At 38.7% G+C, this 19,398-nt stretch overlaps 1 protein-coding gene across 1 annotated transcript in view; it reads left to right on the forward strand.

The window, feature by feature from the left end:
• Positions 1-19,398, forward strand: part of galk2 (galactokinase 2) — a 120,200-nt gene that overhangs the window by 23,578 nt on the left and 77,224 nt on the right. Inside the window, exons 3-4 of the mRNA XM_063065947.1 lie at positions 329-452; positions 6,194-6,284. Coding sequence (XP_062922017.1) covers positions 329-452; positions 6,194-6,284 — 215 coding nt within the window. The remainder of the gene's footprint in view (positions 1-328; positions 453-6,193; positions 6,285-19,398) is intronic.

The following is a 19,398-nucleotide window of genomic DNA, read 5'->3' on the forward strand; positions in this document are numbered from 1 at the left end:
ATCTGATCTCTTTCTAATCATACTGCTGAGAAACATGTAAAAGGACAGGATCAAGCTATATTGTCGCAATCTAATAGCTCTGACCAGGAGGTATACCTAAAGAATGGCTACTTGAATATGATGTTGATAGATGCGAGATATTAATCCTTGCTTTGTTTCTGCATTATCATGTAAAGGAATAGAGAATATTCACCTTCAGTGTTAATTAATATAAAATCTCATAAGTTTTCTTAAAATATGATTTTACTTACATAGTTTGTGCAATTCCTTACATGTGTTAGGAAATGCTTGCATGAAGATAACTTTAATTATTTCTATATTTTTTCAGGTGAACACATTGATTACTGTGGCTATGCTGTGCTTCCAATGGCTTTAGAACAAGATATCTTGGCAGCTGTCACCCCTACACAAACAAATATCATTCAGCTGGCAAACACTAACCCTCTGTACCTGTAAGCAATTTATTTTGAAACAAGAATAAAAGAGAACTATTGCAGCTTACATTTCAATTTCTTGATGGAGCATTGTGTTTACTGGGATGTCTTGATAGTGTTAAATTTGAATTATGTACAGTTATGTTTAAAGTTAACATTTAAAATTATAAAAATATTTATACACAGCAGCATACACTGCAGGGTCACAGAGATCTTGGTTGTAACCTCTAAGTTTTTCATGGGGTATATCGTTGATCAAAACTGTGCTTTTAGAATAAGTGCCAAAAGGAGGGAGGAAGAAAAACTGCGGACATATTACTTTGGTTTGTTGTTGTGGATCTCTGAGCAGTGAGATAGCAAAAATCAGTTGACAGATGTCTCGGAACGAGTCATGTGACCAATCTGTACGGTGTGGAGGAAATAAAAGCAATTCAGTAATGATATTTAGTTTAAGAACTATTTCTTGGAATGAAGTAAAAATGTGTTAAGTGATTCAGAAATGGTTGTGGTTACTGAAATGTTAAAGTCTGGATTTTAATATAAATATACAATTTAGCATATGCAGTATTAAAGGCTTATTTATGCTTCATTTTTTAAGTGGTAATGAATTTACATAATTTATGCTATTTAATGATGTTATTTAAACTACTGACTTATTAAATGTAGTTTGCTCTGCTTAGTTAGGTACCTATTTCCTACTTTTGCTGCTTCCTGAAAAAGCCACTCAGCCCTAGTTACTCGTATTATATTTTAACCAGGAAACACCAAGTAGTATAGTTAACAAGATATGGTATACACTTTCTGAATTTAAACAGTGTCTATGGACACAGTTTTCCAATGATTTGCAACTTGTTAAATACCATCTTCAGTGATATTTTGTACATTGGTTGAACCTGCTGAATTAGCATTTCTGCAAAATCAGATAATTCAAAAATTGGGAACTAATGAATTTCCTAATTATGTGCTTCAGATTTGGCATGCTTGAAATGCAAGCCAAGGTATTAAATACATGGAACATACAAACATGGAAAATTGTATTTATATAGGGGTACTTGGCAATTTAGGTAGCATGTTAGTGTAGCAATTAGTGTATCACTTTACTGTGAGAGCTGTAGGATCAGAGTTCGATTCCCTCTGCTGTCTGTAAGGAGTTTATACGTACACTTTGCGTCGGCATCCTCTGGGTATTCTGGTCTCCTCCTACATTCCAAGGACATGCGCATTAGGAGTAGTAAGTTGTGGGCATGTTACGTTGGTGCTAGAAGCTTGGTGACACTTGGCAGCACATTCTCAGACTATATTGGTTGATGCAAATGATGCATTTCACTGCATGTTTTGATGTACCTGTGACAAATAAAACTAATCTTTAATCTCTATATCTCTAAAATAGGACAAGAATTTAAAAAAAATTTAGTTAGGAGTTCCATTTTGAGTACTGAATTGAAATTGATGATTACACCAGGAGCACAACTACTTTGAGATTTAAGGTTACCCTTTGAAGCGTGGTCACATCTTATCTGATGGAAGAGAATTAGATTAGGGGCAGTTGAAAACTTGTTATCTGAGTTTGAAAACTTTTTATTGGGCTTGCTTTGAAAATAGTTTCTAAAAGCAGATCTCAGGCCAAGTTCTTCCCACTTCTCAGTCATTGAACTTCTCACTTTTTATTCAAAGGGAAATAATATATTTTTACGAGGATATTTCTTAGTAAAATGATTCAGGAATAATAAGACAAACATAATTGCATATTGACAAACATGACCATGGTGTTGATATCTGCCTTGATACATCAAAATGAAATAATTGAGCATAAGTGATTAAGGATCTCACATGAATAGCACTGATTTAAACTTTGCCTCTCTAACCTGTTATGTTCACTATTTTAATGTGATTTTCAGAAATGTCAAGAGACCCTGCTATATATAGGGTAGCTTCAGATATTTAAACATCATGATCCAATAATGTAGCGCTAATTCAAGTGTCTTTTGATAGTGAAAAGCACAAATTAGTCCAAGTCCAAAGCTACCAATTAAAATTAATGGTAAGTTTTATTGCAAGTCAGGAGGTGCAAGCTAGGTTGCAGGGTTAATTTGGGAGTTTTCTTCACTTTCGCCCTGCCAATTCCTCCCCCCCCCGCCCCATCTCATCCCTCTTCAACCGCAATTGTCAGAAGGAGATCATGCTTACCTTGATGATTGCTTACTCGGAACCTACAGCGATGTGGCCTCTTACCCACCACCTTCCAGTGAGCTTTAAGTGGAAAGTAGCAGTACAATATATAAATGGAGAAATCGCCTGAACTTTAGACTGACATCATCATGGTTGTTTCTTTCACACTTCTACTGCTGACTAGGCTCTCATCTGCTTCGTGTATCAGGTTTATGGTACACATTGCCCTCAGTGGAGCACCAGATAGTAGTGTGCTTCAAATTGACAGTGGGAGAAAACAATAGGTCCTTCAACCCTTTCAAGATGTACAACAATGTGAAGCAACAGGTCAAGTCATTTAAAATTAGGTTTACTGAAGTGCAAGTATCCCATTCAGTGTGGTTACTTGGTGTGGGCCTGATTGCCACACTACACCAAGAGAGTCTTTCAAAAAGAAAAATTTCTGCATGTACCCTCCCGAATTTGCAAAAACATCAGAAGGTCATAAAAACCTTACTTCAGGCACCACCATTTTGTCCAGACTATTTATTGAGGTTTAGATTATATTATTCCTTCAGTAGATGCTGTGTTGTATGACATGGGCAATCGTAGTCTATGCATGACCATAAATGTTCTTGGCGAATTCTTCTACAGCGCCGTTCCAAGACGGGTGACTGCCTGGTGCCAGTGGTCACATAACCAGGACTTGTGATATGCATTAGCTGCTCATGCGACCATCCACCACCTGATTCCATGGCTTCAAATGATCTTGATCAGGGGTGCTAAGCAGATGCTACACCTTGCCCAAGGATGACTGCAGGCTAGTGGAGAGATGGAGGGCTTTGTACCTCCTTTGGTAACAACATATCTCCACTCTGCCTCCCTTTCGATTCACTGAAAAACTGTAACTTTTGTTCCACACTGCTCATGACTCACTCAATAGTAAATGGAGAGTCTGATTGGATTATAGTAGTTACTGTAGAGCCAAATAATTATATTACGATTTTGTCACAATAACTGGTTTTTGTTCACAGCTTCAAGTTCAGATGACATTTTTAAATGAGGCCTCATATTGAAGAGGGGGGAGAAATTTTAATTCGTATTTTCATGGGCCAGATTAGCTATCTGTTTCCCATAAAAGGATAATTTTTTTATAATGCTGTAGATGTATTTTTAACATAAAGGAAAGCCAACAAAAGAATCAAGAAATTAGCCAATGAATGTGATTGGCCATTACGTAGTGGTAACTAGTGAAGGGAGATATTTCTGCTTTTAGGAAAATTATTTTACTGGTTAATATTATTTGTCTGTTCAGAATGAAGGGAGGTCAATTTAAGAACTTGGGTTAATTGGTAATACTTACACCTCCTATTCTGAAATGTGATAAATCAAGGACCTAGCTGCCTGCTCTGATCACTCAGATCAATGTGACCAATTTGTCAAGTCTACAAATATCCGGTATAGGACAGTTAGACCCTTAAGTCTGTTCTTGTATTTAATTAGCTGATAACTTGTGTTAAATTGCTGTTTCTGTATTTCAGTTTGGCATTCAACACTATTGTCCCATAGACCCTAGGTGAACAAACTCCTACTCCTTGGTCTCAGTACACCACTGTACAGCTGGTTGTTAAGATTTCCTAAGCAACAGCCTCAGATAGTCAGGATGTGCAACCACTCACACACGATTGCACGACCAAACACCCAAGCAATCACATCATCAGGTTTGCCGATGACACCAACAACGATGAGATAACCTACAGAGAGGAAGTGGAAAAGCTCGAAGCATGGTATCAGGCAAATATTGTCTACCTTAATGTCAACAAGACATAGGAGATGATTATCACCTTCAGGAGAACTCACATCACACTCACTGCCACCCCTCCCCCCCCCACTTTATTTTGGCAACACAGCAGTCAAAACTGCAAGCAGTTTCAAACTCCTAGGTGAGTGCGCATGGCACATAATCTCTCGTGGTTCCAGAACACATCCTACACAGTTGAGAAGGCTTATCAATACCTCTACTTTCTGAAGGGGTTTAGGAGAGCTGGACTTTGCACATCCATTCTCATGTCATTCTACAGATGTGCAGTAGAGAGCATCCTGACAAGCTACATCACTGCTTGGTACAGAAGCTGCACTGGAGCAGACAGGAAAGCCTAACAATGGATAGTCAAAACTGTCCAGTGTATCACCAACACTGTCAAGGGTGGTGCCGGAAAAGGGCCAGTAGCATCATGAAGGGTCTCACCCACCATGCTTATGAACTACTTGTATCACTCCCATCAGGGAGGAGGCTACGTAGCAGGAGCAACAAACTCAATAAACAATTACTTTCCCCAAGCAGTAAGGCTGATCAACACCTCCACCCACTCTCTCCACCACCACTTTATATTTCCTGTCAGTCGTCTGGCATCACTTCTATGGACATGCAATCATATATATATTTCTGTGTGTGTGTGTGTATTTCAACCCTGCCCTCTGTTTTGTCACTCATCTTCTTACATATTAAATATCTATCCATGTCAGTTAAAGAGTGTTTAGAAACTCTCTTACTGATTTTTTTCAAATATTCATGATCCTGTGAGAGAAAATACTTTTGGGTCATTTCAGAGCAAATAACTCATGATTTTTTCTTCTCCTTTATCTTTTTTACTCTCTTAATGACACATTCTCATTTTGTTAAGTGGATATTTGATTTATCAACGTGAGATGGTTCTTGATTTGATCATTCTGAGATGTGCTTCTTTTAAGAATTGTTAGTATGTTCTTTTTATGGTCAGCTTTTGTTTATATGTACAAGAAAAAAAACAATAAATATAACATAACTGAAAATAATGTATTGCACCTTCCAAATTCTCCTTTCACATTAAGTATTTCTTTGGGGAAAAGTTAAATCTTAATGTGACAATATGCCCTGTTGATCTTTTAGAATATATAGAGAGATTGCACAGGGTGTGTTTTTCTAGTCTCTTCTCGGGAAGCCTCTGGAAAATGTTAGGAACTTTTGGGTTGAATTCTTCTAAATACTTGCAAGTAACCCCATTTCAAAATTATTGAAATTAAATAATAAAGCTTAACAAGCATTGCTAAAATATTTGATGATGTAAGGCTTATATGGCTGCATGATAGATTATATGACGGGTGATCTATTTTAAAATATGCAATCACTTTTAAGTTGTTAATTGTTTTTATATATTGAGTTTGTGGTCCATCAAATGGATTTATAGTGCAACACTGCTAACCCACTACCTAATTGTTCAGTGTTCTCAATGAATTTATCTTGCTGGGTGCTGATTCCTTGACACAATGAGCCATGGTTCCTATATTCCTTGGAACTCACTAGGTTTGATGTAAATCTCTTAATCTCTGCATAACATTTATTTTAATAAAACAACATATTAGAAGAGTGTTGCAGTGGTTATTGAAATAACAAAGTATGAAAATCTGTCAGTCCAGCACCATTAACATCCCAGTGTGTTGGATTAACTGAATTTTACTGTCTTATTTATTTGGACAATGAAGGAGTTGTTGGTGACTTTTGCTTCTAACCAACAGGTGGCAGCAATTAGTTATTCATTGATATACTTCAACAATGGTCTTTATTTTTGCAGGGATTATAACGTTCATATAAATAACATCCACATTGATAAGACTAAACCTCTTTGGCAATACTACTTTCTTTGTGGATTTAAAGGAATTCAGGTAAGGTAAAATTATTATTGTTCCTGTGCATCATTTTAAAAGGAATTCCAGTTTTTGCATGCAGTAAACTAACATCAATGTCGAGATGTTTATTAAAGCTAATGCTTGTAGACATTTGATTATAGTTGCATAAAAGAGCTAACTTGTACAGTCGTTATACATTGCAGTTAAGATGTAACATGTGGCACACTGGTAACACTCCCATCTCTTAAGTTCAAGTTCCACTCCAGAAATTTCAGTACAAAATGTAGGAAGGAGTACTGTGTATGTCCACATGATGTGTTTCAAATGAATTGTTAAGTCAAGGCTACACCTGCACTTCAAGTGAACAAGAAAGATACCAAGACAGTATTTTAAGTTCAGCAATGTTCTCCTATCCCTCAACTTAACAAAGAGAAGTAGGCTATTTGCCCGTTTGACTTTGTTTTGTCGTTCACTAAAACCATATCTGAACTGATTGTGGCCACATCTCCACTTTCCTGTATGTTCCCTGCAGTCCACAAATCTCAGACTACAATATATTTAATGAGCCAGCATCCACAGCTCCATGGAGTACAGAATTCCAAAGATTCATGATCCTTCCAGAGAATAAATTCTTCCTCATCTCTATGCTGACCAATTCACCCTTATCCTGAATGATCTGAAATAGGTTCTCTGCATTATTTCCAAGGCAGGAATATTTTTCCATAAATGAAGAAAGGCATTCTTGCCTTTTGAAGTAGTGGAGAGTCTTAAATACTGTTCACAGATTTCACCAAATTCCTGTCCATTTGGAGAAAACCTCACCTACTCTTGGACTCAATCATCATGCAATAGGCTGGCTGGTGCTGTAGTGACATCTACACAGGACTTCGAGACAAGCGGTCCTGGGTTTGAATCCAGCCGGCTCCTTGCATGCTTTCCTTCTGTGCTGGGTTGAACATTAGCATGCTGGTGCTGGGTCAAGCAGCTAGTGACTCGTTCCATTAAAATAAAATATACAAGTGCTATAGAAGGCAGAACAACAAGCCATGCGATAGAGGCTAATGTTATATCTTCATTCCTAATTGGTTGGAGTACTGCATACTAATTTTATTTTTTTGAATCTGAACACCAGCATTCAATCGTCTTATTTCAATAAAATCCCACTGTTCTATTCTTCTTACCAAAAATAATTACTTTGTATTTTTCCATAGAATATGCTATCTACTGTAGTCTTACAAACTCACTTAACCAGTTATAGCTTTTACCTTATAGTTTATAACTTTTTACAGGAACTCTCTGCCTTCCCTATGTTATTTTCAAGAAGCTCAACATTCATACAAAACACTTGATGTCTTCTTCTAAGTCATTTTGGTGGACTCTAAATAGCTGAGAACCCATACTGAACCTTGTGGCTTCTCAGTAATTACATACTGCCAATTGAAAATAACTCACTTATCTCTATAATGCTTTCCATCAGTTAGGAAATACACTCAGTGGCCAATTTATTAGGTACATCGTACATCTGCTCTTTAATGCAAGTGCCTAATTAACCTGTCACGTGGCCACAATTCGATGCATAAAGCATGCAGACATGGTCAAGAGGTTTAGTTGTTGTTTGGACCAAACATCAATGGGGAAGAAATGTGATCTCAATGACTTTGACTGTGGAATGATTGTTGAGCCAGACGGGGTGATTTGAGTATCTCAGAAACTGCTGACCTCTTGGGATTTTCACGAACAACAATCTATTGAGTTTACAGAGAATTCTGCAAAAAAAAACAAAAGATAAAACATCCAGTGAGCAGCAGTTCTGTGGTCGAAAATGCCTTGTTATTGAAAGAGCTCAGAGGAAAATGGCCAGACTGGTTCAAACTGACAGGAAGGCAACAGTAACTCAACTAACCATAAGTCACAAAAGTGAAGTGCAGAAGAGCATCTCTGAATGCACAACATGTTGAACCTTGAAGTAGATGGCCATACCAGAAGACCATGAATATACACTCAGTGGCCACTTTATTATATACAGGAAGTATCTAATAACGTGGCCACTGAGTATATTCTATCCATTCCAAAGTATATTGTTACCAATACAGCGAGCAGTAAATTCCAGTGTGGCACCTTTTGGAAATGCAAATGTACCACATTGTTAATTTCCCAATGACACTTCGTGAGTTATGCTGTGCTTACTAATGGGTGTAAGATAAAAGGTGGATCAGAAGTCTGTGATAATCTTGCATAAGGGTGTCAAAAGATTAAGAGTTTCTGTCGGGGTTGGTGAAATTAGGGTGAGTGTGAACACAGAAGTGATTGAGAGTGGTACATCTTATAATTAAAGCACTAGATAAGTTTTACATGAGAGGTGATGTAAAAATCATGGCTTATGGAACGGAACATAATGTGGTCATCTATTTAATTGGCTTGATGGCAGGAAATAAAATTAGGATCAAAGAAAAAAATGTTGTGAATGTTTTTGCAGTGATCTATGTTGTGACTGCACATTTACGATACATGCTTTAAAGTATGGCAAGGTAGGGGCAATATATTAAACTGTGCTGCAGGTACTTAAGTTGGATGGCATAGAAAATTGCATTATGGATTGTCATACCATGTAGGCTGTCCAGAAGAATCCTGCTAAATCAGCGTACAGTCCTGAAAAGAATTGCTAGCTTTCAGAGTGAACTGAGTCCCAAATTTTCACAGAAGCACTGAGAATTTGGGACAGCTGACAGATATGGGCGGGTTGGAATCTACTAGTTTGCCTACCTTTGGACTGCACATGGAATGCAGCCGCAAGGCTTGGTTTTGTTGGGATGTCTGAGCATCGCACTGGGGAAATTATTTCTCTGACTCTCCTCCCACCCTGAGTAGGACCTGAAATGATTTTTGCATTTATCTACTGACTTAATGTTTTAAATTATTTATTTCAATATTAATGTTTTATATATCTCTGAAAGTCCAAGACACTTAAAAAAATAATATTTAAGTGCCTTGGACAGGCACATATCTGCCAGCTGTGAATGTCTGTCAGGCAGAAACAGAGCCTCTGTACCACACCACCTGGAGACAAGTTGCTATTTACAGCTTGCCATTAGTCTCAACAGAGTGGAAAGGTAACAGAACAGGTCTTCTGTCTCTTATTTACTTTCTTTCTGCCCGTTATGCCGCTGGCACTTAGGACAGCAATGAAGGTCCTCCATCTCTCTCTGTCCTTGGCCATCTTCTCTATTGTGCCCCAGGTGTGGTTCAGGGTCCGCACTTCTGCCTTTATGGTATGGTGATGTTGCCTTTTGTCTCCCACGTTTTCTTCGCCCTTCAGGAGTCCAATGAAGTGCTGTCTTGATGATGGAGCTGGCCTCTCTTCTCATCACATGCTTCTGTCTCTGGTCCAGTAAAGACAGAGAATATTAGAACTATTCAGCAGGTCAGATAGCATCTGTGGAAAGAGATACCAAGTTAACATTTCAGGTCAAAGGCTCTTTATCTAAACTGGGAAAGAGTAAAAAAAAAGTTAGTTTTAAATTAACAAGCAGATGAGAGAGAAATAGTACAAAGGGAATATGTCTGATATGGTGAGGCCAGAATTGCTTTGGTGATGAACTGTTGATAAAATTATCAAGTTATTAGATTAATGAGGACCACCAGGCATAGCTGTAGGAAATACCCGGCAGATCAGGCAGTGTCAGTGGGGAGAGGAAACATTGAAATAATAATATAGATGGTGAACCTACAGCAATCTGGTTGTTTCTAATACAACTAGAGAAAAGAAGTTTCCTGAAATAGTTGATAGCAGGCCAAGTCCACTATGATTTAGCAAGAGAAAGGACTACGAGAAAATCTGCAACTGCTGGAAACACTGAGGATAGGCAATACCTGTGGAAGCTAAAGATTCTATCAGAACTGAGAAAGAAAGAAAGCAAGTTATTTTAAGGAAAATCAATTGTAGAATTGGCAGATCGGTGAAAACAGCTAGTCTCGGGAAACCTTTACATCTTCCCCCTATCACCTTCCAGCTTCTCACTTCATCCCCTCTCTCCTACGAACCCACCTTCTCCCTCACCTGGTTTCACCTGTCACTTGTCAGCTTGTACTCCATCCCCTCCCCCTACCTTATTATTCTTCTTTCCACTTGGTTTCCATTCCTGATTAAGGGTCTTGGACCAAAACATTGACTGTTTATTCTTTTCCATAGATCCTGACTGACCTGTTGAGTTTCTCTGGCACTTTGTATGTGTTGCATACACTTTAGGCGTGGAATTAGGGAAAGACAGTTCATTTGGTAAGATCTTAAGTGGAATTTGTATCTGGTCAATTAAAGGCGGTAGTGTAGGTGAGAAAGGATGTATAAATAAACAGTTTTGTTTTGCATGTGAGGAATTGATGCTGAAATGAAACTACTCCTAGTTAAGATGTAATTGGAATATTTTGAACTGTCCAGAATATATAATCTGGGAACTATATAAAAACCCTGTGGGCCGGTAGTGTAGTGATATCGACATCAGACTTCGAGGCGAGTTGTTTGAATCTGGCCGGTTCCTTTCATGCTTTCTATCTGTGTTGGATTGAGCGTCAAGCTTGGCCTCATAAAAAGGCAGACAAAATGTTAAAGCGACAGCAGGGTTGCCACCTGATGCTCCACAAGGCACAGAGAGGAATAATAATATAAAAACAATTGTCTGCAAAGTAAATTCATAAGATAAACATAGGAAATTACAAGATGGTAAATAGTTTCATTTGTCATTGGGATGACAATAAAAATTAAAAATGTATTTTCATGGTTGTAGTTACATTATGGAATTCATTACTAACAATGATTGCTGAGACAGTAATTGTACATTTTGATGAGAAAATTACTCCAAAAATATACATAAACACAAAAATGGGATTAGATTGAGTGCTTAATGGGAGAAAATAAATTTATGGACCAATGGCCTGATGCTGTTTGTTTAGCAGCACCATTATGCATAAAATTAGTGTCCTTGCACTTTGTTTATATTTAAAAACTGTTTCCACAAACTAATATGTAAAAATCCATGAAAACTGTTCATAATTTTTAGATTGCCTCTTTTCAGAATTAGATTTAGTAGTATATTTTATCTTATTTCTTGGTCTTCAAACACAGTAAAACTCCAATCATCTGTCATGCTTGGGACCTTACTGGATTATTAACTGTTAGTTATTAAAAACCTAGCACACTTTCAATCTTTTTTTTTAGATGTTACAAAATATTCTAATATATTTTGCAATGAATTCACTAAGTGTAAAAGATGCGAGGGAACTAGGAGCCCATTGAATTTTAATGGGATCTGGTGATCTTTGTAGGAAGCATGGGAAACAAACCTGGTGAGTTTAGTAGAAGAACATGAAATGCAACTGGGTTTAGTTTAAAGAGAGGGCAGGAAGTACAACCAGATGCTAACATATTGGGATTTCAGAATAGTTGGTTCATTGGTTATTTTAGATTTCTTGCATTTTAGATTTTTTTTTATTTTTCAACGTTTTATCAGAGGTTTAGTTTGTTTTGAAAGAGTGTTGGATGTGCAAAGCAGACTGAAATAAGAAATTGCTGCACTGAAAAATTACTTTTAATAACAAAAGTGTTGAATTTCCATTTGTCAGAACGGCTAAAATTTATATATTTAAAAGCTGTTTCAGAATAATCATTTCCATCTTTGTTTTAAGTCATGGCAATGTGTTAGGTCATTTTGGCCTAGTTTTCAATCACTGCTTTGAGCAGATTAGAAAATTAGCATTTTTAAATTTGAATGGGAAACTGTCAAGATCTACATACAAGAGAAAATCTGTTCTGGAAATCCAAGCAAAACACACAAAGTGCTGGAGGAACTCAGCAGGCCAGGCAGCATCCATGGAAAAAAAGTTCAGTCAATGTTTCGGGCCGAGACTGACCTCTACCTTGATGAAGCCCAGCGACAACTGACAGACACCTTCTCTTACTTACCCCTTGAGCAAGATCCCACTGAGGAGTACCATGCCATTGTCTCCCACACCATCACCAACCTATTAGCTCTGGGGTTCTCCCATCCACTGCCTCCAACCTCATAGTTCTTACACCCCTCACCTCCTGTTTCTACCTCCTACCCAAGATCCACAAGCCTGCCTGTCTGGGTAGATTAATAACTGACTAGATTCTGGAATATGGTTACAAGGATTAAAAATAAGCCTAACCTAAAAAGTTCTTTCTATCCATTTCTCCTTTTGGAGATGAATACTCAATTACTTGTGGTAAGTCCCATTAATTAGGATGATTAGAAGCATAAGATGAACTGTGGCTGCCTAAGTGACTTTCAAAATTATCTTTTTAAATTTAAAAGGTGATAAATGAGGAAGAAAATGATGTCAGTGATCAGAATGGGTATATAAGAATTGTTCACAATTTTGCCAAATGGCAAATCTATTCTGACTAGATTGCTAATTATAATCATGTTAACTGATAGGTCCCTTCAGGGTTGAGAGCTGATGGCAAGTCATTCCTTAATTAAATGGCTCTTGCTGCTTTGCGGCTAATGTCACATGGAGTCCAACAGAAAAATAAGGATGTGCTGAAGAGTAGAGCCAGTTGCACTTTGCATCTCATTCTTGTGTAACATGGAGGACTTGCACAGGAATGCCAACCCTTCATTTGGATGGGATTGGGGAGCCTATAAAAAAAAATTAAGTATTTGACACGGGCAGTAGCCTCACCACTATCAAGGAAATCTTCAAAGGCAGTGCCTTAAAAAGACTACAACCATCATTAAGGTTCCCAATCACTGAGATCAAGCCCTCTTCTCACTAGTACCATCATGGAGAAGTACAGGAGCCTGAAGCTTCACACTCAACATTTTTGGAACAGCTTCTTACCCTCCGCTGTTGGATCTGTGAATGGACCACCAAAGGGAAGTGTCCCAAATATATGGCTGCCCTGATTAACTGATGGCCCAATTAACTGGAATCCACTGTATTTGTTATTACAAGTTTGTTACATACCCCGTAACGGGTTTAAGAACCAGCAGAAATGGAACACACCTGGAGTCTGGTTTTGCTGTTAACTAATGCTATTTTTATTAGTAACTATGCAAAACAGTAATATATAACCAGATAAATCGAACAGGTTAACAAAGTTTATGCATATATAGGTGTGGAAATATAAAACCCAAACTTCTTCAAGCTTAGATGGTAATTGATATAGTCTTACGATGGAATGTGAGATAGTTCAGTTCAATGCTCAGATTAATTAATAAGAGATACTTGTAATCCAAAGGCAAATGTTGTGAGAAGGCAATTATGTCTATGTTCCACAGATTCCACAATAGCAATACCAGATAACAAGGGGTGTAGGTTTTATCTCCGAAGTTGTTCCACTCCACACACGAAGTATCACCGATAGTGATCTTCAATGAATATCCTTTCAACGCAAGTGGTACCACACCCGAATTCAGCTACAGGACATCTCAGAGTGGTGGCCAACAAAATCCATGTATGGATTATCACCGACAGTAGTCTATCACTGAGGTACCATCTTCAAGTGGTAAAACTACCAACCCAGGCAAGGATTATGACACACAGGTAGTTTCCACACAAGGTTACCCCAAACACACATGTGATAGCCACTTATCCAGTTCCACGACATAGGAAATAACTCCAACAGTGATTTGCCACAGGGGTGCCTTTCGTCAGTGAACTACCACACCCAGACAAAGGGTAAATACACACGTGGTATTCACAAAGGTTTTCCCCTCACCAGAGAATCCACTCCTGTGGATTAACTACGTGACAATCACACCTTCGTATGTGAATGGAACTCAAACTCACCCTTATGGACTACTTAGGAGAGAGTCTAAACAGTGACCTCTTTGTCACTAGGTTTCTTCTGTTTCAAACCTTCCTCTCCCCTCTGCAAACTTCTTCTAGTTGCAGTACTTGTGAGAGTTGTTTATCAATACTCTGGATCGATCTCAACTCACCCCTTTCCAAACTACTGAAAGTTTAAACCAGGACCTCACGCACTGGTGTCTTTCATTGATCGAATCCATCTTGACTCTGTGTGTCCTTGTATATTCAAAACAAGCCGCAGAAAAACCATAACATCGATTGTCTATCAAATACCTGCACCCTCAGTCACCATGGCGACTCATGAGCTCTCTCTCTGTCCGAATCAGTTTCACCCGCTCTCTCTTTTTAAAGGTACAGTCCATAAGGGATAATTCAGGATATTGTCACAAGTTATTCCTACAACTCTAACAGAAAAGCTCCAGAACCTGGGCCTCTACTTCCCTCTGCAACAGGATCGTTGACTTTCTAACTGGAAGACCACAATCTATGCAGATTGGAGATAACACCTCCACCTCGCTGACACTCCACACTGGCACCCCTCAGGGATGTGTGCTTAGTCCACTTCTCTACTGTCTCTACACCCATGACTGTGTGCCTAAGCACAGTTCAGGCCTTCTGTGAACTTGCTGATGATACAACCATTGTTGGCAGAATCTCAGAGGTGATAAGAGGTGTACAGAAGCGAGATGTATTAGCTAGTAGAGTGGTATCAAAGTAACAACCTTACACAACATCAGTAAGACCAAAGAACCGTTTGTGGATTTTAGAAAGGGTAAGATAAGGCAACACACACTAATGCTCATAGAGGGATCAGAAATGGAAAAGTGAGCAATTTCAAGTTCCTGGATGTCAAGATCTCTGAGGACCTAACCTGGTCCCAACATATTGATGCAGCTATAAAGAAGGCAAGACAGCAGCTATATTTCATTAGGAGTTTGAAGAGATTTGGTATGTCAACTAGAACACTTGCAAATTCCTACAGATGTACTGTGGAGAACATTCAAACTGGCTGCATCACCATCTGGTATGGGGGGAGGGGGCTAATGCACAGGATTGAAGTAAGCTGCAGAGAGTTGTAAAATTAGTTAGTTCTATCATGGGCACTAGCCCATCTTCAAGGACCAGTGCCTCAAAAAAGCAGTGTCCATCAATAAGAACCCCATCTCCAGGACATGCCCTCTTATTGCTTCCATCAGGAAAGAGGTACAGAAGCCTGAAGGCACACTCAGTGATTCAGGAACTGTGTCTTCTCTGTCATCTGATTTCTAGATGGGCATTGAACCTATAAACACTACCTCACTACTTTTATATTTCTGTTTTTTGCACTACTTATTTAATTTAACTATCATATATATATATATTCATTCATACTGTTTTTCAGTTTTTTCTCTTTTTATGTATTGAACATAGAACATATCACACTGTACTGCTGTCGCAAAACAACAAATTTTACAACATATAGTATGTCAGTGATAAGTCTGATTCTCAATCTGATGATATATTTTTAGGATCGTCTGTTTTATGTATTTTTTTTATGTGTTTAAATTCTCTTAATCTCTTTGTATAACTAACAGCAAGCTGATAAAAGGTGCCAACACAGTTCAGACTTGAAGCTAAAAATATTATTCCTGAGGCACATTTGCTGTCTGGAACTACCATGACTCGGTTACTTTTTCAATTAATGTCTTGTCCCAATTTTTACATCTGCAAAAAGTGCGGACTGGTATGTACCATTGGTGGCAACTCCATGCAATGAAATAGGTCCTATGACATCTGGTCCATTGGAATAGAATTGTCAGTCATTGTCTGTGAAACAGAAATGGCCTGTCATGGGCCAACTGAGTGATTCATTCTTGGATGAAATGGTTCAGTGCTCTTGTGTGAATCAAATGAACAGTGTCTAATGTTTCGACAATTCTGTTTTGAATATCCAAAGCAGTTCCAATAAATGTGGAGCACGGTATTGAATTGTTTTCCAGCATTATTTTGGAATTAAGCAATTCAATTTATGAAAGATTGACCTTTTATTTTTCTTTGAATGAGGGCAGCAAACTGCTTTGCCTGGATATTGTGTGATTGTACCAGTAGTATTTATCATAGTGCTGACTTGAGCTTGGTTGATGACAGAGATTGTTTGCAATGAAATAGGCCAGGCACAATATTGACATGGCTATTCCAGTTATATTTCTGATTCGTGATGGTTGGAATCTTGATGAAGGAAGTGATTTTGAGGTTTAAGGGAAGATGCTGGGTATTTTCTTTTACGCTGTGGTCATAATTTCATACTTGTAAAAATAACTTCCTTCAGTCAGCCTAATTTACTGACCTTGTGCAGATTTGGGTCAATTGCTTTATAACATAATTTGTGAATGAGCCAAGTACAGGGTGACTTAGAAAACAGCCTCGTGCTTAATCTTTGTAAAGGGGGTGGGGGAACAAACAGATGTTGCTGTTGGAATTTGTATTAGATGCTCTAGTAGTGGTATCCTATGCTGGTGGTCTTCACTGTTTAACATGTGGGGACCACTTTGACAAAATTACTTCAATGTGGGAACCATATTACTACAGATTGTTGTTTACTATTCTTTGTTGGCACATATTGTGCCACCCACACTCTGAATCTCTCAGGGATGTACATGTTTGACTGGGATAAAGGTGCTTCAGTACACTTTCTCCCTCCATGTTTCACCTGGCCAGTTCTTACCTTGACCATTCATCTCCTCAGTCCTCTTTAAGTTCCTAGAGTTTCCTTCCTCTCCTCAAATCCCAGTTTTCTGACTACTCCTTATACTTCTGCTGGTGTAGTGCTAACCCCTGGCTTTCATCTGTTCACCTAAACAAGAGTGATCTATTTAAACATCTGATCTTATCCTTGGCCATGCACTGTTCATGTACCCAACCCTGTTCCCACTGCTGTCTGTCCATGAACCTGGCCCCATTCTTGGCCAAGTTCTAGCTCCTAGCTATTAATCTGTCCCCATTTTCAGTGATCCCATCGTCATCGCCATGCACCTACATGCATTTCCCATTACACTCTACAAAGCTCTCCTGTTTTTAGAAACCTAGAAACATAGAAAACCTACGGCACAATACAGGCTCTTTGGCCCACAAAGCTGTGCCGAACATGTCCTTAACTTAGAAATTACCTAGGGTTACCCCTCGCCCTCTATTTTTCTAAGCTCCATGTACCTGTCCAGGAGTCTCTTAAAAGATCCTATCGTATCCGCCTCCACCACTGTTGCCAGTAGCCCATTCCATGCACTTACCAATCTGTGTAAAACAAAAAACAACTTACCCCTGACATCTCCTGTATACCTACTTTCAAGCACCTTAAAACTATGTCCTCCTGTGCTAGCCATTTCAGCCCTGGGGAAAAGCCTCTGACTATCCACACGATCAATGCCTATCATCATCTGATACACCTCTATCAGGTCACTCTTGTCCTCCGTCGCTCCAAGGAAAAAGGCCAAGTTCAGTCAACCTATTCTCATAAGGCCTGCTCCCCAATCCAGGCAACATCCTTGTAAATCTCCTCTGCACCCTTTCTATGGTTTCCACATCCTTCCTGTAGTGAGGAGACCAGAACTGAGCACAGAACTCCAAATGGGGTCTGATCAGGGTCCTATATAGCTGCAACATTACCTCTTGGCTCCTAAACTCAATCCACGGTTGATGAAGGCCAATGCACTGTATGCTTTCTTAACCACAGAGTCAACTTGTGCAGTAGCTTTGAGTGTCCTGTGGACTTTGACCCCAAGATCCCTGTGATCCTCCACACTGCCAGAAGTCTTACAATTAATATTATATTCTGTCATCATATTTGATCTACCAAAAAGAACCACCTCACACTTACGTGGGTTGAACTCCATCTGTCACTTCTCAGCCCAGTTTTGCATCCTATCAATGTCCCTCTGTAACCTCTGACAGCCCTCCACACTATCCACAACACCTCCAACAATTGATCAGGCTTGGTCTGTACAGCTGTCTGTATTTCCAGCCACACTTTGATCTCCAGCTACTTCAAGAGATCCATAGGTTTGATTAGAACTGGTAATTGTTTGTGGGGCTTATAATGAAGGGGCATGCAATGATATTTTTCTTTTTTTTCCAATATGAATAACACGAATTTCTAGAGGATTTTCCTTCAATATCATTAAGGGTTTTGATGTGACTTCTTTCTACATAATTGACTGAATACTGCATTAATTTTGAGGGCAGATTCTCTCTTTGCATCCTTGGTATGCAGTTATTCCATCCTTACTTGAACAGACGGCATGACCATTTATTTTGCAGTCTGGTCTGGTAGAATCCACACTAAACATCAGTGAACAGCAATTTAAAAAAGTCATTTGCTGACTCAGTTTATATGTCATCATTAGCTAAGTGATGATTAAGAGATTGATAGAACAGCAATTCATTGCATTATATTTGATCTGCTTTTGTGCATACTAGATAGGCAATTTACCAAAGAGACACCAATATTTTTCAACTGTTTTTCTGTAGATCAAATGTTTCAGCAGATATATTCATGTCTTTATATACTAGGTTGTCAGTGAATTCAGAGATATAAGTGATTATAGACTTCAGGAGAGTGAAGCCAAAGTTCCATGACTCAGTCCTCATGGGAGGATCAGAGGTGGAGAGCGACTTCAGATTCCTGGGTGTTACCATTTCAGAGGACCTTTCCAGGAAACAGCACATAAGTGCAAATGCAAAGAAAACACGGGAGTGCTTCTACTTAGAAGTCTGTGGAGATTCAGCATAATATTTAAAACACTGACACTGTAGTGGACAGTGTATTGACTGGCTGCATCACAGCCTGGTATGGAAAAATCTTACAAAAGTTAGTGGATTTGGCCCAGTGCATCATGGGTAAAGCCCTCCCTACCATTGAGCACATCTACATTAAACGCTGTCGTAAGAAAGCAGCATCCATCATCAGAGATCCCCACCATCCTGCTCATGCTTTATTCTCTCTGCTGCCATCAGATAGAAGCTGCAGGAGCCTCAGGACTCGCATCAAGTTCAGGAACAGTTACTACCCCTCAACCATTGAGCTCCTGAATAAAAGGGGTTAACTGCACTCTTCCTGCCATTATTGAAATGTTCCCATAACCAATTAACTTATTTTGAAGGACTCTATCTTATTATCCTATGTTCTTGTTACTTACTTACTTACTTTATACTTTATTGTCGCCAAACAATTGATACTAGAACGTACAATCATCACAGCGATATTTGATTCTGCGCTCCCACTCTCTGGATTACAAATTGATAGTAAATATTAAAAATTTAAATTATAAATCATAAGTAGAAATTA

The sequence above is a fragment of the Mobula hypostoma genome, chromosome 13 (assembly GCF_963921235.1).
Source record: "Mobula hypostoma chromosome 13, sMobHyp1.1, whole genome shotgun sequence".
NCBI lineage: Eukaryota > Metazoa > Chordata > Chondrichthyes > Myliobatiformes > Myliobatidae > Mobula > Mobula hypostoma.